This window comes from Nuphar pumila, chromosome 9, assembly GCF_984573655.1.
Source record: "Nuphar pumila chromosome 9, dmNupPumi1.hap1.1, whole genome shotgun sequence".
Taxonomy (NCBI): Eukaryota; Viridiplantae; Streptophyta; class Magnoliopsida; order Nymphaeales; family Nymphaeaceae; genus Nuphar; species Nuphar pumila.
The window spans coordinates 10,914,955-10,937,295 of NC_143257.1; the positions used below are offsets into that span (position 1 = coordinate 10,914,955).

The 22,341-nt window shown below is 37.3% G+C and overlaps 1 protein-coding gene across 5 annotated transcripts in view; it reads left to right on the forward strand.

The window, feature by feature from the left end:
• The window catches only part of LOC149828411 (K(+) efflux antiporter 5-like), a 111,383-nt gene extending 89,324 nt beyond the window's left edge, over positions 1–22,059 (forward strand). Inside the window, exons 14-20 of one of the 5 annotated variants that reach the window (XM_090017561.1) lie at positions 691–744; positions 4,778–4,873; positions 19,674–19,862; positions 19,941–20,018; positions 20,567–20,611; positions 20,694–20,786; positions 21,809–22,059. In XM_090017561.1, coding sequence (XP_089873687.1) covers positions 691–744; positions 4,778–4,873; positions 19,674–19,862; positions 19,941–20,018; positions 20,567–20,611; positions 20,694–20,786; positions 21,809–21,856 — 603 coding nt within the window. In that variant the 3' untranslated portion in view covers positions 21,857–22,059. Of the gene's footprint in view, positions 1–690; positions 745–4,777; positions 4,874–19,673; positions 19,863–19,940; positions 20,019–20,566; positions 20,612–20,693; positions 20,787–21,285; positions 21,786–21,808 lie in introns of those variants that run through there. The other 4 variants (XM_090017564.1, XM_090017562.1, XM_090017560.1 and 1 more) reach the window with 4 other exon arrangements.
• Positions 22,060–22,341: the final 282 nt, after the last annotated feature.

Below are 22,341 nucleotides of genomic sequence, written 5' to 3' on the forward strand. Positions count from 1 at the left end.
ATACTTTGAAAATATGACAATGAGAAGTAAAAAATGACTTTTAAAATCAATAAATTTGTAAATATGACTATTTTCTGATCAATTCAGTCAGTATTTTTGAATTTATATTTTTAGTATTATTTGTTCAAGAAATTTCCGACATTTTCGTAGAAAAATCACTTATTTTAAATCCTTCTGAGGCAAATACTTGCTGATATTATCACGAAACCAATATCCATGCCATGGATTGAACAAAGCTTCATTCAGTTGTGAATATCTACTACTTTTGTCCTGGATCACAGGAATGTGAATTAAGAATATATTTTGTTGGTACTTTCTGATAGTTTCAGCAATTGTTTAAATACTCTTCCCCAAAACAGACCCAATCCATCTAAGGGTTCAAATTCATGATGATCTACCAACTGGCTAGGAATATATATTGATTCATCCAGCTTGCTTGGTTCATGAGGATTATGATTGAGTTCAAGTATCCTAGTTGAATTGCTTAGTCTGGGTTGGCTAAATCACCAGGAATTAAGGACCTCACATGACTGGAATCCTAGCCAGTCTGTAATTGTTCCTTGGTTCTTGAGTTCTAGGCTTTAAAAGTTAACCGTGTTGGATTCATGGAATTGCACTTCTTTTATATCTCTTATTTATAATTTAATGGATGAACTTCTAAAGTTTAATGTGGTTTTTGTGTAACTGCAGACAAATGAGCTTTATCAGCTAGCTTCTGTGGCTTTTTGCTTATTATTAGCTTGGGTAAGCTGAAAATGCCACATTTCCTTTTCACTAGCAAGACTAGATTTTGCAAACATCATGCTGAATCTGAATTTTTCCATCAATGCTGAAACCATTTCATTAGAATATATGTTCATCTTACCTTATCCCATCACTGTGATTTAGTTTCTGGTTTAAAATAATATGATAATATTTATTTTCCTGATTTCTAAAGTACTTTTCTTGGCATACAAAATTAAATATAAATTTGTTTTAATCTATTTCCAACTTGAGCATGTTTTGATTTTGTTACACCCCCGGACACATTATTGATAAAAATGTTGACATTATTGATAAAAATGTTGACATTATTGATAAAATGTTCTCAAAGAGCCATAGATATTTTAATAACATACATAATTATGAACCCACATATGATCGCATTAAACAAGAGATTTTTCTCACAATGCAATGAAAATACAATATCCAAGATGCATGATATAAAATATCAATACTCAAGAAAGAAACCACTTAAGATAAGCACAAAAAAAAGATTTGAGTATATGATAACAAGTCATGCTTATGCTATTCAATAAAGACTATTTGAGGTGAGGTATATACCTAAAGATGCCTTAATCCATCACAAGTCATTTGAAAATAGTCTTAATTGAACAATGTCACTCAAACATACATGAAATAACACATTCGCATGATAATAGAAAAACCTTATGAGAACATAGAAAACACGTCTATATTAAAAAATGATCACACAATACATATTTTTAATCTTTATGCTCGACCACATCACAAAAAAAAAGAAAAGAAATCCAAAAGATAGTCCACACATATGTTAAGAGACATTAGAAAACAAAATTTAGTATTTTGCAAAAACATGAAACACAAGATTTTAAGAAACCACATATTTTGCAAAATATAAATTTTCACTACACATCACATATTTCAAAAGCATTTAATTTTATCATAACCCTTTTACAAACACTTACCATACATATGAAAATAGAAAAACCAAAGATACATACTGGAATACAAAATTCTTAAACTCATACCATCCATTAATGCGAATCTTTCTCAAGACCTCAAACCTTGCTTTGATACCATGTCACGAAATGGTACGGTTCCCAATGCACTCCAGAATACGTCTCATGAGCCAAGAATACAATGTAGTTAAACACTCATTTACAATGGAAATACCCATAGAACACAAGACTTAAAAATAAACAATTTCATTAAGTATGAAATTTAAATAATATAAAAGAAATGAAAAATTACAAAAGAGCCTCACTACAATACTCAAAACCCACAAATCTACCCATCACTCTCTCACTTTACAATGCACACACACACCCTTATTTATAGCAAGGTTTTAAAACCCGTGACTCGGAACTCGACTCGTTCTTTATTGACCCATGACTCGGTGGGTCAACTCGGTGACTCGGACCGGGTTTTGTTAACTTTTGATTTTAAAAGAAAAACAATATATAATTTGTCTCAAACCATGTTTTTCAGTAAACATATAGTCTAAAGAGTTGACACAATAAAAAATTGCAAGTTCAGAGTAGAAAAAGTATAAACTTCTTCATAACAAGGTCACATGGAAAGATCAAGTTACATGAAGAAGCTGATGAACCATAATACAACTACAGCAAAAGATAAATAGAAATAAAAAGGACATTAATGAATACCTTAAATTCAAAGGTGATTAGCTTAATGAGCCAAAGCATGCTGCTCATATTTGACTCAGGTTTAGCTAGATGAATATTGATTGTCCCCAGTTGGAAGAAATGGTTAGAAGAGGCAGGACAAAGGAGGGACCGAGCAATTTTCATTTGCATGTCTTTGGTATTCAATGAAGGCCCCATGTAACTGAGTCTAGAAACATACTTAAACTCAAGTTTCTAAATAGAATGGTTTAGGAATTTCAGCTAAACTTCTCCAGAAGACACCCTAGCTTTTGTTAGCTTTCCTTTCTAGTGATCTCACCTCATTGAGAACAACAACACATCATCTTGCATAAAAAACCAGATTGAATTAGTTGCAACAAGGTAAAAAAACAATAAGAGAATGAATCACCAGAAGAAATTCCAATTATGACCAAGGGAAATGCTGTCACATGGATACATGTACAAGCATACTGTACAAGATCAACACAACTGGTATGATATGGGTGTTTCTGTCAAAAAATAAGGATGCCAGGGTATAGATTGTTATGCACAGGTGTGGGTGCAGGTATATTTAAGATTGCAAAAAAGGAAATTCACAAGAATATGAAGATACAAAATTTCAAACTTTGTACAAGAATATATTTGTAGATAGTACATACAATGAAGGATATGATATGAGTGCATAAAGTGAGAGGTGTATTTAAGATTGCAAATAGAGAAATTCACAAGAATATGAAGATAAGCAAATACAAACTTTGTACAAAAATGTATTTTTATATACAATGAAGGATATGATATGTGTTCATAAAACAACACTCAAAGGCACCCAACACCAGAACAGAGTTACCGGAAGCGCCTAGGCAAAAGGGGAAGCGCGCTTCCCCGAAGTCGCGCTTCCGAAGCGTGAGGGGAAGCGTCCCCCTTTTTTGGGAAGCGCGCTTCCCTTTTATGAGAAGCGCGTCCCCCTTTTATGGGAAACGCGCTTCCCATAAATGGGAAGCGCGCTTCCCCCACGCTTCCCCTACGCTTCCCCCACGCTTCCCCTTCGCTTCCCCATTTTTTTCGCTTCCCCTCGCTTCTGGTTCGCTTCCTAGGTCGCTTCCGGTTCGCTTCCTAGGTCGTTTCCGAGACGGTTCGGAATTTTCTTCTAAGTGGTTCCATGCTTCCCCGCTTCCTAAATTTTTGAAAGTGCCTCGCTTCCCGCTCCCGCTTCCCGTATCGCTTCCTGCTCCCGCTTCCTCGACTGGTAACTCTGCACCAGAACATGAAGTACAAGCAACGATACGTGTATGCTTCACTTTTTTGTTAGATCTTTGAATCATTTTTTTTGCCAATATGTTTAATCAACACATAAAGATTGATAGATTATTGTATCTTTGAATTGGTTTGTCTTGTAATTTATTATTTATTATTGAACTGTTATTTTGAAATACCCAAAAAATCAAATTTCAAATATCCCAGAACTCGGCCGAGTCAGACCGAGTCAAGGCCGAGTCAAGGCAAGCCGAGTTTACCCTGCCGGGTTGACTCGCTGGAGGGCCGAGCCGAGCCGAGTCAGCCAAGTTGACTCGGCGAGTTTTAAAACCTTGATTTATAGGGAAGAAGGAGAGAAAAGGAAAAGAAGGGGAGAACCCTTCTAGCCGTTGGAGAGGATCCAACGACTAGAAATATAACCGTTGGACCCTCTCCAACAGTTATATAAAATCTACATTGGTTGACTTAGTCAACCCAAGTTGACTATTATATATAATATATATTATATAAATAACAATTTATATATATATATATATATATAATATATATAAATATATATATATATATAATATATATAAATATATATATATATATACATATAAGATTACATTCATCTTAACATCCAGTGCAGTGATAAACTTGGCCTCAGTCTTGAGTTGGGGTCATTTGTTGCTGGTGTTATGTTACTCTCTGCATCTACACCCCTACCAGTACCTATGTGACATAGGATTCCACAACTCCAGCACCCTCTAACACGCGCCTCACAAAAAGAGCCCATATGGAATCAAATACAGTGAGGAGCTGGCTTTAGGGTCTGGCTTTGGAACAAAGAGGATCTAACCCAAACAAATGAAACATTTAGGATACCCTGTTCATTCATTCTTAATACTTTTTTTATCTGTCCTACCCAAAAAAAGCCTAATCACTGCATTACATGCTCAGACTTTTTCTTTTTGCATGGTTTTGTTAATACAAGTCAATCCACATTCTCTTTATTTATAGTGCTTTCTGTTTCAAATGGATCTCAATGTGAATTGTCATGCTGCTTTTCATGTTTAGAGCATGACATTGTAACCAAAGCATCTTATTTATCGTTGGATCTAGCTGTTCATGACTTTTTATTTTTTGTATGATTCCAGTGCAGTGATAAACTTGGCCTCAGTCTTGAGTTGGGGTCATTTGTTGCTGGTGTTATGATATCAACCACCGATTTTGCTCAGCATACACTAGATCAGGTAGGACCTTATTACCAGTAGAATGTGCAGAACATTCATAATATTGAATGGGTATGTCTATTCCATTTCACCTATAGTCTGTATGATAGACAACATGTTTGATCCCTGCATTTTGAGGTTGATTATTTTTGTCTGCCAAGTAACAAACCTTATCATAAAAACTTAAGCAATTTGATGTCATTCTTTTTCCTCTGTGTTTTATTTCTTTATAGTTGGAATATCTTGTTTGGAAGAAATAGTGAACCATCTTGTGTCTTCTAATGTTATTGGCAACATTATTGTGATCACCTTCCTTGTCATGAAGTCAATGTTATAAAAATGAAACTATATTGCATTGTACAATTCATTGTATACATTTGGACTAAGCATTAGATAGAGAAAAAATACACGTTTTTTTATAAATTATATCTACTAGACTAAGTATCCTGCTGAGGGCGGCAAACTAAATGTTGATAAATGGGGAAACTTACATCAACACATCTTTCTATTTGATGGCCATATGAATGTTCCATTTGTAATAAGATTTTTCGACATCTTCAAATTATCTGTCTTGTTAGTTTGTTGGATGATGACATTTTTCCAGTTCTAAGAAGCAGCGGTGAGACATCAACCATGTGACATAGCCATCACAAGTGAGGTGGAGTGGCTGAACTATGTTTTGTTATTGGATATTATCATGAATTTCTTGCATTTGAAACCACTGATTAGGAATTGCTTGCCTTTGTTAGTATGGATTAATGTTGCAATTTGCTTGGTTCTTTATTGCCTTAGGATTTCCAATCCATATCTTCCGAATGAAACCTCTTTAGTTGCAGCTGAATTTTTCATGAGAGAGAGAGTTCAGAATTCTCAAAACTTTGGATAAGATGCAGTCCTCCACTATACTTGAAAGACGTGCAGTGGTCCTTTTTGTGTTAAAAGAAAAACTATCATTTGTAATCTCTTAGCTTATCTCATATGTAATACATCTCTCGTATGTAATCTTTTTTTGTGTTTAGTTACATAGTCTAGTTAGGGTTAGGATAGTTTCTTTTTTTTAGTTTCTTTTTAGACTTAATGCTTTTTGACCAAAGTCAAAAAGCACAAAGAAGAGTGAGCCGTTGGACTTCCAACGACTCTCAATAGAGCCGTTGGGAGCCCAACGACTCCCTCTTCCCTCTCATTTTCTTGTATTATAAATAGAGGATTCTCCCCTCTTATTTTGTATTCTTGGGTGTGGGTTTCTCCCACTTGAATGAAAGTTTTTTCTTCTTTTTGCTTTACACACTCTTTTTGAGTTTGGTGTATGAACCCTAGTGGTTCTTGTGAGTGTATGCTATTTGTGAACCTTTGTGGTTCTTTTGTGAGATTGGTTGTGAGCATCATTTGAAGATCCAATTGTGGACTTCATTTTCTTACATGGTATCAAAGCCATTGGAGTGATCAAGCTAAGGTTTCTCGGTGCATTGGGAAACATGTCATTCGAAATTCTTTTTGAAAGAAAGAGGTGGAGTTCTTTACAAGTGGTGATCGTGTGAAAGCTTGGGAGATTGGAGGAATTCTTGTGCACATCATCCGTGGTGGAGTAACATTGCCTTTGGTCCTCTCTTTTCCCATCTCCTTTCTTTACTCTTCTCCTTGTCATTTCTTTTCTCAGTACTTGTAAAATGGATGACAACAATAATGTCACCGTTAAGCCCATCAAACTAAACGACTCAAACTATGTTACATGAGCTTCTATCATGAAGCCTCTTATATGGGGAAAGGGCTTGTGGGGGGATTAGTTGATAAGACCGATTTGGAACCTACACTAATCCTCACAAAGATAGAGGGAGAGATAGAAATCCCTCTCACGGAAGTGGAAAAAATTAAAGCTATTGCCACTTATAAAAAAAAATGGAAAGAACGGGACATGCCAAGATTATGTCTTGGCTCATATCTAGTGTAGACATTAAGAAATGCTCAAGCCTTGCAAAATTTGAGCATGCCAATGATGCTTGGGATTATCTTAAGATAATGTATTTTCTTAAAAATATTGCACATATGTGTAACTTCCAAATCAAAGGTAGAAATATGGTTCAAGGAGACAAGAGTATTAGAGAATACTATAATGGCTTATCGGAGTTATGGGAAGAGTTGACACTTCTTGAACCGAAGTGACATTACCCACACGATATAGAACTCCGCCAAAACCAAATAAATGCTGAGCACTTTTTTCAATTTATTAATGGATTAAGACCGGAGTTCGAATCTACTAAGTCCATTCTTTTTCATCGAGGGAAGATGTCTTCGATAGAAGATATCATAGAAGAGTTAAGTATGAAAGAAAATATGCTAAAGAGTAGAATCACCAAGTGTGATGATGACTCGGTTCTTACCGTATCTAGACCAGAAAATCATGTTCGAATATATAAACCCCAAACTCTGGAAGGACAAATGATGAAAGGCAAGGAAATGAATTCGAGAAAAGGAAAATTATTTGTTATTATTGCCGTGAACCAGGACATGTGAAAACTCATTATCCAAAATTGAAAAGACTTTATGAGAAAAAGGTTGCCTTTGTCGAACCTCCATAAGAATCAAATAAATCTTCCATTGGAAGTATATCTTTAGCTCAATTGATGGAGGCACTTCAACCACTACTCAAGGGAACATCTTCATCAGCTGGAGCCATAGTTTCTTCCGTTAGCACTTCTGATCCAGGTAAATCTCCTTGGCTTCTTGATTCAGGTGTCTCCTTTTACATGACACCAAATATATCTGAATGCCATAACTCAAATGAGTCAAATGTTTTTACCGCTGATGGGACATCACTTGAAATAAAAGGAATAGGGAATTTTGAAAATAATTTCAAAGACTCAAAAGGTTTTTACATTCCAAAAATTAGATATATCCCTAAGTTAAACCTCAATCTCTTATCTGTTTCTCAATTATCTAACCATGAATATAACATTTCCTTCTCTTGTCGTGGTTGTCGAGTGCAGGATCACCAGTCAGGAAAGCTGATTGGGGAAGGCCATAGAGAGGCCTATATTACATGGATTTTTTGGAAATTCCCAAGAATGATTTATGTTGTAATGTTCAAAAAATGGACTTGGATCTATGGCACAAGAGACTTGGCCATCCTAGTATATCCAAGATTCAGTTTTTTCCAAAGATGAAACATTTTTGTAATTTTTGAGCCCCTTAAATGTGAAGAATTCATTCTTGGAAAAATGAAGAAATTACCCTTTCAAGAAAGAAATTTTGTCTCTTCTCGACCAATTGAGTTAGTTCATTCGGATGTATGGGGCCCTGCACCTGTCATATCCGAATGAGGTTTTACATATTATGTCATCTTCATAGATGACTTTACAAGGCATACTTAGATTTATTTTCTCAAACATAAGTCTAAGGTTTTCTTACACTTTCAAATATTTTACAACTTAGTTAAAAATCAGTTTAAAAATGATATTTTCATTTTTTGCAGTGATTCAGGGGGAGAGTACTTATCAAAAGAATTTAAAGACTATTTGAATTTATATGGAATTACACATCAAAGGTCATGTCTTTATACTCCACAATAAAATGGTTAAACAGAAAGAAAGCATAGACATATTATACAAACAACAAGAACTCTACTCATTACTCACAAAGTACCAATTTTTTTTTGGCCGAAGCTACTCTAACTGTAGTCTATCTCATTAATAGAATGCCATCATCTTCACTAAACAATATATCTCCTATTGAAAAACTTTTCAAACAAATCCCAGATTATTCGAGACTAAGGGTATTTGGGTGTAAATGCTTTGTTTTTTTTAACAAAAATGATAAACTCTCTCCTTGTGCTATTCCGTGTGCATTTCTTGGCTACACAAACCATAAAAAAAGGTTATAGATATTTTAATCTCAAAACTAGAAAGTTATGTGTCAAGGAATGTATCTTTTCTTGAAAAGAAAGTTTTTTTGAAGTCAAGAACTCTGAAGAAATAGATGAGTACTCTTTCCTATTGGACTTAGCTCCAAAGATCAATGAAGACGATATTGATCTAGAAGATCAAAATGACATAGTAAGTACTGGATCATCTCATGATAATCAAGGTTGTATTCAATACTCCAGACGGGACAACTCTGAATAACCTTGTGCTCTAGAAAAATATACTAAAGCACAAGATCAAATAGTAACAAGGAGATCATCTAGAGTGTCAAAAGTTCCCAGAAAATTTGTATCCTATGAGTCTTTCTCACCAAAACATCAAGCTTACATCGCTTTAATACACTCCTACACAGAACCTTCTAATTATGATACAATAAAAGAACACCCTGAATGGGTCGAAGCTATGACAATAGAGTTAAATGCCTTAGAAAAGGCAAATACGTGGTCTATTCAAGATATTCCACCAGGTAAAAAGCTCATAGGATGCCAATGGGTATACAAAGTTAAGACCAAGAGTGACGGTACTCTTGAGAGGTTTAAAGCCCGACTAGTTGCCAAAGGCGATTATCAAGAATATGGAATAGATCATGAAGAAACCTTCGCACCAGTCGCCAGAATGACCACAGTTAGGATCTTAATTGCTCTTGCATCTGTAAAGAAATGACATATATACCAGATGGATGTCAAGAATGCTTTTCTCAATGGAAGCCTAGCTGAGGAAGTATATATGAAACCACCTCCTGGCATTAAGATCCCTCAAGGGAAAGCTCTTCGTTTATATAAAGCGTTGTATGGTCTTAAGTAAGCCCCAAAGGCATGGTATGACAAATTCAATCAAGTTATGCTTGATTTTGATTTTCAATCTTGTCTTACTAACACAACCTTGTTTGTTAAGAATTCTGATGCAGGTATTATTATTATTTTTCTCTATGTGGACGAAATGATCATCATAGGAAGTGATAAACAAGGAGTTAACAATCTAAAAAAAAAAATTCAAAACACATTTTGAAATGAGTGATTTGGGATTCTTAAAATTTTTCCTTGGTATAGAAGTTGCTTATTCCTCTAGAAGTTATTTGTTAACTCAGTCTAAATTTGCCCTGGATATTATTGATAGGTTTAGTATCTCTGATGAAAAACATGTTGACACTCCTGAAGTGGTGAACGTTAAAATAAAGATTGATGAGGGAGATCCACTGAAAAATCCTACACCTTACAGACAACTTGTCAGGGGCGCTGTGTTATCTCTCTATTACCAGACCCGACATTGTGCATGTTGTCTACACCGCAAGTCAATTCTTGCATGCGCCTACTACTGTTCATATGGGAGCTGTTTTACGCATTATTAGATACATTAAAACTTTCATCTTTAGAGGACTTTTTTTATCTGCTTCTTGTTAAAATTAATTGCTTGTATTGATGCAGATTAGAAAGGTGATCCTAATCGACACTCAACTGCTGATTTTTGTGTGTTTCTAGGTGAATCTTTGATTTCATGGAGGTGCAAGAAGCAATAAAAAATCTCTCTTTCATCAATAGAAGTAGAGTACAGAGCCATGACTACAATCACCATAGAAGTAGTTTCGCTAAGGCGATTGCTTTAAGACATGGGAGTTATATGTACAGGAGCATCACAGTTGTGCTGCGACAACAAAAGTTCTATTTACATTGCCAGCAACCGAACATTCCATGAACGGACTAAGCATATCGAGATGGATTGTTACTACGTACGAGAAGAATTCTTACGCGGCACCATTGATCTTCCATGTCTCCTCAGAATATCAACTGGTAGATTTCTTTACCAAACCTCTTGCTGTTCCTCGATTTCACTTTCTCTTAGACAAACTTTCTGTTATTCAACCGTAAGTTCGAGGGAGAGTGTTAAAAGAAAAACTATCATTTGCAATCTCATAGCTTATCTCATATGTAATACATCCTTCGTATGTAATCTTTTTTTGTGTTTAGTTACATAGTCTAGTTAGGGTTAGGATAGTTTCTTTTTAGACTTTTTAGCCTTTGTGCTTTTTGATCAAAGTCAAAAAGCATAAAGTGCTTTTTGACCAAAGTCAAAAAGCACAAAGAAGAGTGAGTTGTTGGGAGCCCAATGACTCCCTCTTCCCTCTCATTTTCTTGTATTATAAATAGAGGATTCTCCCCTCTTATTTTATATTCTTGGGTGTGGGTTTCTCCCACTTGAATGAAAGTTTTTTCTTCTTTTTGCTTTGCACACTCTTTTTGAGTTTGGTGTATGAACCCTAGTGGTTCTTGTGAGTGTATGCTATTTGTGAACTTTCGTGGTTCTTTTGTGAGATTGGTTGTGAGCTTCATTTGAAGATCCAATTGTGGACTTCATTTTCTTACAGTTTGCAATAGTTCCAGAATTCTCAAAACGCATTTGATAAGATGCAAACTTCCACTATACTTCAAAGACCTTCAGTGGTCCTTGTTTGCAATAGTTCTATTTGCAAAGAGTAAAGTACATACAAGTAATTACTGAAAATTATGAAATTTGGTCATAAGTGGATTTTTTGGGTTGTGGGGTTGCTTCATGCAACCTTGATGTCTCCATTAATGGGGAGAATGGGGAACCTTTCAAACTGAAGAGAGGCCTAAGGCAGGAGGACCACCCTCTCTCTCCTTTGTTTTTTATAGTGGCCATGGAGGCGTTGTCAGTTATGATCAATTCAACGGAGGAAGCGTGTAAGTTTCATGGTTGCCAAGTCTCCAACACTATTTCTTTAACACATTTGCTTTTTGCGGATGACTTATTAGTGTTTGGAGAGGCTACCGAGAAAAATATGTGGACATTGTGGGTGATTTTAAGGTGCTTTGGGGAAATCTCGGGGTTTAAAATGAATGGAGGTAAGAGCCATGTTTTGGTTCTTAATGATACTACCGGTTTGTTGCAAAGAAGGGCATCATTTATTTTTTACTGTGATATTGGTTACCTTTGTCCTACTTAGGCCTTCCCATTCATTTGGGGGTTTCTCGTGAAATGCATTGGAGTAAGGTGGAAGATCATGTTCGGGCAAGAACACAATCTTGTGCAGCGCACCTTTTATCTAGGGCGGGCTGATTAAATTTGGTTCATTATAATATCTCTACTATGGTTTTACATTTCTTACAAATTTTTAAAATGCCAAAAAAAGTGGAAAAGAGGTTGGTAAGTATGTTTCAAAAATTTATCTGGGGAGGCAACTTGGAAGGAAGTTTCGGGTCCTTGGTGGGTTGGACGGTAATCTCTCAGCCATTGGAGTATGGTGGGGTGGGTTTATGCAATCTCCACCGTTTTAATATGGCTTTCCTTGTAAAATGGTTGTGGTTGATTTGCAAGAAGGAAGGAAAGTTGTCTACAATATTTTCTGAAAAATATGAATTATCGGATTGGCCTTGGAACTGGATGGCGAATCACAAATGGAATGGGGGCTCAGGTATTTGGAAGGGGTGGACTGTGGTGGTGAATGAGTTTTGTCAATTCCTAAGGGTATGTATCGGTGATGGTAAGCATACTTTCTTCTTGCAGGACAAGTGGCAGGGTGAACAATGTATTTGGGAAGAGTTTCCCGAATTATATCGTGCTGCTCGAAGGAAATTTTGTAGGGTTCATGACATTTGGATGCCTACTTCGAGCGAATGGGACATTGTTTTGAGAAGAAACCCATACGACATGGCATTTACGCAATGGACTGCCCTCATGGTTGATTTAACTTCGATTTCCTTGACACAAAAAGCGGATGACATTTTTTGGATGCTGTCTTCCGATGGTCAGTATTCGGAAGCTTCACTCTACATGGCGTTGTGTAGCCCTTCAGCATGATGATTGTCGAAAAACTCACTTTGGGGGTGTAAATTTTTCTTTCGGTTCCCGTATTGAGAAAGAGAAGAGAAATAGAGAGGGAGAGAAAAGGGAGAGAGCGACTTCGGCTGTCGTGACCTAAACTTAGGTATTTAAGTTTAAGTTACATTAAGGTATGGGTCCGGGTCTGGTGTATCCAGACCCGATAAATGAAAAACAAAAAATTACATTACATGTTACATGGGTTGGGTACATGGATCGGGTCAGATCCTATGCACCTTTTTCACCCCCCCTCAAGTTGATCATGGTTTTGGACCATGAACAACTTGCTTTTTAGCATCCAAAAGCGATCCTTGGTTAACCCTTTTGTAAATATGTCTGCAACCTGTCTTTCAGTACTGACAAACTCAGGTTCAATCTCTTTTTCTTCAACCTTCTGTCTCATAAAGTGTTGGTCGATCTAAATGTGTTTGGCACGACTGTGATATACTGGATTGAATGACATATTGATAGCACTTTGATTGTCGCAGAACAAGGCAGTGTGGGAGATCTTTTCTCCTACTTCAGTTAGAAGATGCCTGATCCATGTGACTTCGGCAGTGGCAGCAGCCATGGATCTATATTCAGCCTCGGTGCTTGATCTAGCGATAGCTTTTTGTTTTCTACTGCTCCAAGCGACTAAATTTCTTCCAATGAAGGCACAATATCCTGATGTAGATCTTCTTTCGTCGGGATCTCCTGCCCAGTCTGCATCACAATATACATCAATTTCGTGCTCGTTTTGGCCATGGGACTGTGGTAAATATATCAATCCATCCCCAATAGTCCCTTTCAGATATCTAAGGATCCTCTTGACCGCTTCCATATGTCCAGTACGTGGCGCATGCATAAATTGAGACACTTGATTGACTGAATAAACAATATCAGGTCTAGTGAATGTGAGGTATTGTAACATTTCTATTATGCTGCGATACCTGGTGGGGTCATCACACAGGTCTCCATCATGAGCGCTAAGTTTTTGATGAAGTACACTCGGAGTTCCTAGAGGTTTGCAGTCTTTCATGCCTGTCTTGCTGAGAACATCTACGGTATACTTGTGTTGAGTGAGTGTCAATCCATGAGCTTGGTTGTCAACTTCTACACCAAGGAAATAGCGTAGAACTCCAAGGTCTTTCATTTTGAACCTTTGACCTAATAAGTCTTTTATTTCTTGAATGTGGTCTATAGAGTTTCCTGTGATGATAATATCATCGACATAAATTAATAATAGAGTGGTCACAGACTGGCTTTTAAAGATAAATAATAAGTGGTCCAACATGGAACGTGAAAATCCATGTTTCTGAATTTCAGATGAGAAGCTATCAAACCAAGAGCGAGAGGCTTGCTTCAGGCCGTAGATGACTCTTTTTAACATGCATACATGGGTTTTACAATTTTGTTCTTGATATCCAGGGGGTTGTTCCATGTATACCTCCTCCTTTAAATCCCTATGTAAGAATGCATTTTTTACATCAAGCTGACTCAACTTCCATCCATGTTCAACAGCCAGGGAAATGATAATTCGAATCGTTCCCATTCTTACAACCGGACTAAAAGTCTCATCATAGTCTTGCCCTGCTTCTTGAGTGAATCCTTTTGCTACAAGCCTTGCTTTATATCGTTCAATAGTTTCATCTGGCTTGTACTTGATTTTGTAGACCCATTTGCATCCAACAACATTTTTGTCAGGTGGTCTGGGAACAACTTCCCATGTTCCACATTCAAGCAAGGCTTGCATTTCATCATTCATGGCTTCTACCCATTTCATAGAAGTTGCTGCCTGATAATACATGATGGGCTCTTCATCCTTATTGATGGCAGTTAAAAACAATTGAAAGTCCAAGGAGAAGTTGTTATAGCTAACCCACCTGTCAATAGGATGCCGTATGCGGTTTGATTTTCTGACTGCGAGGGTATGAGAAGGAGTAGGATTGGCGGCTGAGACCTGATCTAAAAGACTTGATGTTGTCGGTCTCTGTCTGGAATAGACAATGCATTTGTATCTGCCCGGTACTTCCTCTGCATTCTGTGACCCCGACGTCCCAGTGTTCTCAAAAACCTCTTCTTCTTGTCGCACGCAATCTGAGGAACATGTTTCATTGGAGCCAGCAAAAAGTTCTGAGCTTAGCCAAGGATGGTAAATTTCAGTTGGCATACTCGTTGTGTTAGCTCCGTGATCAAAATTTTGTTCATCAAAGACAACATTTCTTGAGGTTCTGATACGTTTGTTGTTGGGATCATAACACCTATACCCTTTGTAGTCATCTGCATATCCTACAAATCTGCACTTTTGGGCTTTGTCTTGAAACTTGTTTCTCAGGGACTGATCGATATGCACATAGCAAACACATCCAAAAACACGCAGATCATAATAACTAGGATCTATGTCACATGGGTGCGGGTGCGGGTGCGACACGGGTGCGGCGCAATTTCAAAAATTTTGGACACGGGGACTCGGCTATATATATATTAAAATATATATATATATATATAAGACTCGGTCAAAGTTGTGCCCATTAGGGGACAGGTGATGAGTTGTAAAGGCATTCTGTACACTTTCTTCATACAGGAATAATTCACTTTTGGGCACTTTCTTCATACACTGTAATAATTCACTTTCTTCATACAGGAAAAAACCACAAAAACTTGAGTTGTGCCCATTCTGTACTTAAAACTTGAAAGTGTACAGGTTTTTTAGTTGTGATGGGTTTTTTTCCTTACAGCTGTAGCCCAGAAAATTTTAAAAAAAAAAAATTCAAAAAAAATTTTTTTTTTTCCAAAAAATGGACCAAAATGACCCTGGGTGCGTTGACCGCACCCAGGGTCGAGTTGACCGAGTCCGAGCCGCACCCATGTCCGCACCCGTGTCGGTGCGTGTCGACGCGGGTGCGGCGACCTTGGAGCCGAGTCCGTGTGACATAGACTAGGATAAGTTCCAAAAAGACAGTGATAAGGAGACTTATTTTGCAGAATAACCATAGGCAGTCTGTTTATCACATGCACGGCAGAATTGAAGGCTTTTGTCCATAAGTTGATGGGAAGATTGCTGTCATGAAGCATACTCATGGCACTTTCAACGATATGCCTGTGTTTTCGTTCAGCAATTCTATTTTGTTGAGGGGTGTGAGGACAGGACACCCTTCTTCCTATTCCATTACTTTGAAGAAAAGAGATAAAATCACGGGATGAGAATTCCCCACCTCCATCACATTGGAAAAATTGAATGGACTCAGAAAATTGATTTTTCACAAGTGAAAGAAAATTTTGAAACAAAGAGAAGACTTCCGACTTATTTTTTATGAAATATATCCAAGTGTATCGAGTATAGCTATCAACAAAGATTAGATAGTATTTGCTCCCAGATCCAGAAACAACTGGGGCTGGTCCCCATACATCAGAACAGATGATCTCAAAAGGTTTTGAAGCTCTCTTATTAATGGAATGAAAAGGTAATACATGACTCTTGCAGGAAAGACAACTGGAACATTTGTGACTGTTCTCATCCCTATTTAGACTTTCTTTTGGAATGAGATTATTAGATACAAGTTTCTCAATGAAATGACCCCCACAATGTCCTAATCGACTATGTCATAAGAATGGCTTATTACATTCAGAAATACTAAAAACATTAATGAACACAACTCTAATGAAGGCTCTGAATTCAGGTGGACAGGGCGGACAGCATGACAAGGAGCTTCTTCAAAGACATACATATTGCCTCGTCTCTTTCCTTCAGCGAATGTTTCCCTCGTGCGAAGGTCCTTGACCTGCACAGAGAAGGGAGTGAATTCAACTGAAGCATTATTATCATCAATAAGTTTGGAGACAGAGACAATATTTTTCTTAATGTCAGGAGCATGAAGAACGTCAGAAAGAGTAAGAGTGGAATGTGACATGGGAATGACAGTTTTTCCAACATGAGAAACAGGATGGTGGGACCCATCTCCAGTGACAATCTTACTTTTTCCAAAATAAAGAATGAGATTAGAAATCTTACTTGCATCACCTGTTACATGAGTCGCTGCCCCTGAGTCGACAAACCAGGTGCCTTCATCGCTCTGCTTCAATTTCAACTCTGACAAGGCAGATATCAACATATCTTTAATCTCTCCACTGCTTGAGAACTTCTTTTTGTTTTCTGTCTGTGGACCCTTTCCTTTATTCTCTGGATTATGCCAACAATTTGCCTTGATATGCCCCTTTTTATTACAAAGGAAGCAGGTAGGAATGGATCTTGACCCCTGCGCATGAGCTAACATATTTGGAGTGGGAAGTAAACCACGCCCTCCGTGTCCACTTCGCCCTTGTCCTCCTCGTCCGCGTCCTCTACCATAAGACACCCCTGTGGCAAAAACTTCTTGAGAATTTGTGTGAACGTGAGATTCCTCAGAGAACCCTTTCAGAGTCATCTCATACTGAATTAATTTTGCTCGCAACTCATCAAAGGTAGGTAGAGCAGGGAGACATAATAGGGAAGTGACTATCATGTTGTAGTCGGATCCCAATCCACTCAGAGTCTGTTGTACCATATCGCTGTCATTCACCGCGCATCCTATAACTGCAAGTTGATCTGTGATAGTCTTCATCTTGTTCAGATATTCCATGATGGTCATGGAATCTTTTCTCAACATCTGGAATTCCCTCTTGAGAAAAACCATTCTCGCTTGCGAAACTTGTGAATATGTTTGAACCAATTTTTCCCAAAGTTGCAGAGCAGTACAATTGTCGAGGATGGCAACAAGGACCTCTTGGGACAAGGTGGAAGTGATGTAAGCAACCACTGATTGATCTTTCCTTTCCCAGTTGAGGTACTCAACATTCTTGACATACACAATTGAACTTACTCCTTTGTCGTCTTTTTCTTCTCTCGTAACAAATTCGAGTGGGACGGGAGTGGTTCCATCAAGGTGACCTAAGAGACCTTGACTCCTTATAAAAGGAATAATTTGCCTCTTCCAAATCAAGAAGTTTTAGGTAGTTAACTTTTCAGAAACGAGTTGAGTGAGAAAACTTGAGGAAAGGTTGGATGAAGAGGAATGAAGATCCACGAAAAGGGTTTTAACAAGAAAGGGAACCCCCTTTTTGAGTATTGACAAATTGCTCAGTCTGTAGTCAGAGTGGTTTGCTAATGGCCTTTTTTTTTCGGCTGTAGTAACTCAAAGATAGACCGATCAGAAACTGTCAGAAGAAAGCACTGAGTTTTCAATGTGAATCCCACTTGTAACAGTCAAAACAAGAATGATACGAAAAAAAATTAGGGTAAAGAAATGAACAGATTTTCTGTCCCACAGCAGGCTGAACAGCAAAAAGAAATTTTGTTGGATCCTGCGTGAACAGATTAGGGATTCACGTGAGATGTGAATCCACTGAATGAAGAAATCGCAGAAATGAAATACATGTGAGATTAGGGATTTACGTGGGATTCACTGCGTGAAAAAAAATGGGAAAACAAAAAGGGGAAAACGAGAGGTGGATATTGAAATCGTGATAAAAAATCAAGATTCACGTGAAATGTGAACTGATTAGGGATTCACTGCGTGAAAAAAATGAGAAAACAGAAAGGGGAAAACGAGAGGTAGATATTGAAATCGTGATAAAAAAAATCAAGATTCACGTGAGATGTGAACTGATTAGGGATTCACGTGAATCCTGCGTGACGTGAACTGATTAGGGATTCACGTGAGATGTGAATCCACTAAAGAAAGAGATCGTGGAAATGAAATCCACGTGATATTAGGGATTCACAGCGTGGAAAAGGTGGGAAAACAGAAAGAGAAACGAGAAGTGGAGATTGGAATCATGGTAAAAGAAAAAACTGAAGGAGATGAAGAAAAGAGTAGGCGAAACCTCAAACCTTGATTTTCGGCACCTTCGGAATCCACTTCCACCCTTAGTTGGAACCTGGCTCTGATACCATGTAAATTTTTCTTTCGGTTCCTGTATTGAGAAAGAGAAGAGAAATAGAGAGGGAGAGAAAAGGGAGAGAGCGACTTCGGCTGTCACGATTTCAATATGAAATCGTGACCTAAACTTAGGTATTTAAGTTTAAGTTACATTAAGGTATGGGTCCGGGTCTGGTGTATCCAGACCCGATAAATGAAAAACAAAAAATTACATTACATGTTACATGGGTTGGGTACATGGATCGGGTCAGATCCTATGCACCTTTTTCAGGGGGGTGGGTTACCTATGTGTGGTTCGTTGTTGGGCTGGCTAATTGTACAAGGAAAGCTGAAAATGGAAACCAAGCTACAACAACTAGGATTTCTCTTGGCTAGTCGATGTTCTTTATGCTTTTGCTGTAAGGAATCGATTAAGCATCTATTCTGGGACTGCTGTTATGTCAGGTTTATGATGCAGCATGCTTGGGGTGATCTGAACATGAACTTGGATGCGGTAGAATTTTTTAGACAGGTATTGATTGCTAGTCATCTCAACTATAAAGGATCAAAATGGAAGTTCTTATGGCTCACCTGGGTGTTAATGGCATGATAATTAATCTGGTCTGAATACAATCAGCGTATTTTCAGGGATTCGAAAAGAAGTCCTGATTGTCTTCTGACTCAGTTGAAGAGGGAGCTATTGTATAGGGTTCACAGGAAATGGCCGAATCAGGACTTTCATTGGATTGGTTCTAATGGACTCCCTAGGTTATGATCTTTACATTCTGTGATGTTTTTGTTTTTCTGTTTATCCTTTCTGTATTTCGAATTGAAGGGTATGATACCTCATCAGTCCTTCAATTTCTGTACTTTGATTACTGCTGATTTAATATTTTTTTTCTCAAAAAAAAAAAAAAATCTTGTTGGTTTCAATATTACCAATTCTATTATGATTGGTTTGAATGCACATTTCTGTGCATATGAGGATGCACATTGAAACTCTGTATAATGTGAATTTAATTGCCATAAGCACTTGTACTTCGATTTGGTTCTGCATTGTTAACAATGTGTTTGTGCCCTACTTTGGATTTTTTGGTTAACCTACTTCTTGAGCACAAAGTGAATACTTTATTTCTGTTTTTTTTACTGAATGTACTGTGATTGACAATTCTCACATTTGTTTTGCAGGTGGAGCCCATTCGTAACCTATTTGCGGCACTTTTTCTTGCTAGCATTGGAATGCTTATACATGTCCAATTTCTGTGGAGCCATGTAGATATTTTGCTTGCATCTGTCATTCTGGTTGTTATAATAAAAACAGTAGTGATTAGTGTGGTGACCAGGGCCTTTGGCTATGGAATGAGGTCTTCTTTCCTGGTAAGAAATTTTCTTTGTGATTCGGGTTTTTTTAGTTTCACCTGCTATTTCTGATTGCTGCTGGCTTGGATGCTATAGGTAGGCGTTTCTCTTGCACAAATTGGAGAATTCGCGTTTGTCCTTTTAAGTCGTGCCTCAAATCTTCATCTTATTGAGGTAGTCTCTCTACAAGGCTTATCATATCTTTTCTTGTCTCCCTCAAATACAAAATTCATCTTCTTTCCCTACATACATTGTTGCAATTAATTGTTTAGTGATCCTTCTAATATGTGCAATTATCTTAAAGTACCGAAATACAAATTTTACTATCAACTTCTAGGCCTATCATCTTGCATGGTTATCCTTGCTAGGGTATCTTTAGTGGATAATGAATTCCCCATCCTTGAAAAAATATTAAGAAATTTTTCTTTAAGAACAACTACATGCCTTTTGACCATATGTTATGATATTATAGATTGAGGTTTAGAAGATTGCAAAAAGAATTAGCGAGTCTCCTCACATATACGTATATATATTTCACTCTTAGCACGATTAGATTGGTGTGTCCTTATAACTTAGCATTGCTTGCTTGCTTTTTACCCTCAACGGGTAAAGAGGTGGGAAGCACCTACTTTCATTCCTTGCTATGTAAACTGCTAACATAACGAGTGTATCCTCTTCTTTCATTATCATTGAGTACTGTTTCTTGTTTGTGTAACATTTAGGGAAAGATGTATCTTCTTCTTTTGGGAACTACAGCCCTTAGCCTGGTAATCTCTCATGAAACTACCATCCTTCCTGCATAGCTTAGTGGCCTTTGTAGTCCTTAAGAATAATTGTGGATTTTTCCAGGTAACAACTCCTTTCATGTTCAAACTGATTCCCGCATGGATGCATCTGGGAGTACTCATGCATTGGTTTCCTTCGGAAAGTACACAGAATGAGGTGTGCAAATTTATTTGGCAATTGTTTAATGGCAGATTCATTTATTTGGCCTTTATGTGATGAATGATCACCCTTTCCTTATTACAGTTATGAAAGTTAATAATGATTCGACTGTTTTCATGTAGTCATGCATTTTAAGCTTGAAGACTGAACGGTAGCAATGACCATATGTAGTAGTCATATGATTTGTTTTTCCAATATTTTGAGAATATTCTAGAAATACCTTCACATTCTAGGCTTTTCTGTTTGTATTTTTTGTATGATAAACAAGGTGGTTCTGTTTGTGTATTTTTGGCTAAGTGGCATTTTTTTCAGAACAAGGAAAAAAAAAGGATTCAGAGCCTCTTTTGTTATCTTTTTTGTCATTAAATTATTTCTAGGACTTTCTTGTTCTTATGTAGAATATGTCTGCGCACTTTTATGTCTCTTGAGAATTTTTGTTGCAAATATGTTGCTGGTGGACTTTTTTTTATCTCTTTTCAATATTGTCTCATGGAAGTATGGGGTCACCAATTCCTTCATGCAAAACTTGGTCTCGTCTGAAATAGAATTTGTTTTTGGATTGTTTTTCTTGGTGCAGTAGAGAGCTTCCTTGACTGAAGCACACAACAGGTTGTTGTGACCAAGATATGAATGGTTTTGCTAGCTTCATTGTTGTCTTCTCTAATTTTTTTATCTTATATTCGGAGCATCTCTGGCATATGCGTATCTGGATCGCCTGACAACTTCCTATACCAAGTATAACACTATCTGTTCCAAGGATGAATTCAGGAATCTTCTGTACAGTTTCCTCATCATAATTTTTATGTAACCAATGAAGTTTTTGTAAGAGAATAAATGCATGAGTTCATTTCATAGGATTTAGATAAGTTCAGTGACTTTCTTCTCAGTGGCTTGTTGCAAACCCATAATTTTTACTTGATCCAGAATATGTGATGTATACAGGATGCTTTTGCTCGTTTGTCATTAATTAATGAATACATGAAAATATTTTTGATCCATTGAGTTTATTTGTTCTCCAGGGTTCCTTTAGGTCTTTGATGTGGACATCTTGTGCTGGTTTTAGTTGATGGTTCCATGCTTCAAATTGCATACTATATCGAAGGGGATTGAATTAGAGTCCAAAATATAGGAAGTTCCTGTAGTCGACTCTATGTCACAGAGCCGAATAGCCGTTCTCGTGGAGAGCCCTAAGAGCGCTTTAAGAGAACACACCATTGTCAGCTCTGTAGCACACAATTTGTGAATAAGCTCAATCTAGGAAGTTTATTCATATGATTGTTGCCGCTGACACTTTTTATTCATTCAGGTAGACTCGACTGAATTCACCATGTTCTTTCTTTCACTTTTTTTTTTCTTTCAATGATAAGCAAACTGGGGTTGGGCAGACCCCTACCTGTATATTGAAAATATCAACAGAAAAATTTACAAATCCTGAATGGCAGGATTCCAATCTGGAGGCTTATCATGCCATATCCGGTCACAAGAAGAATGGCCAACGTGGCCCAAAAAACATGCCATCTCATTGTTATCTTTATACACAAAATTAATCTGG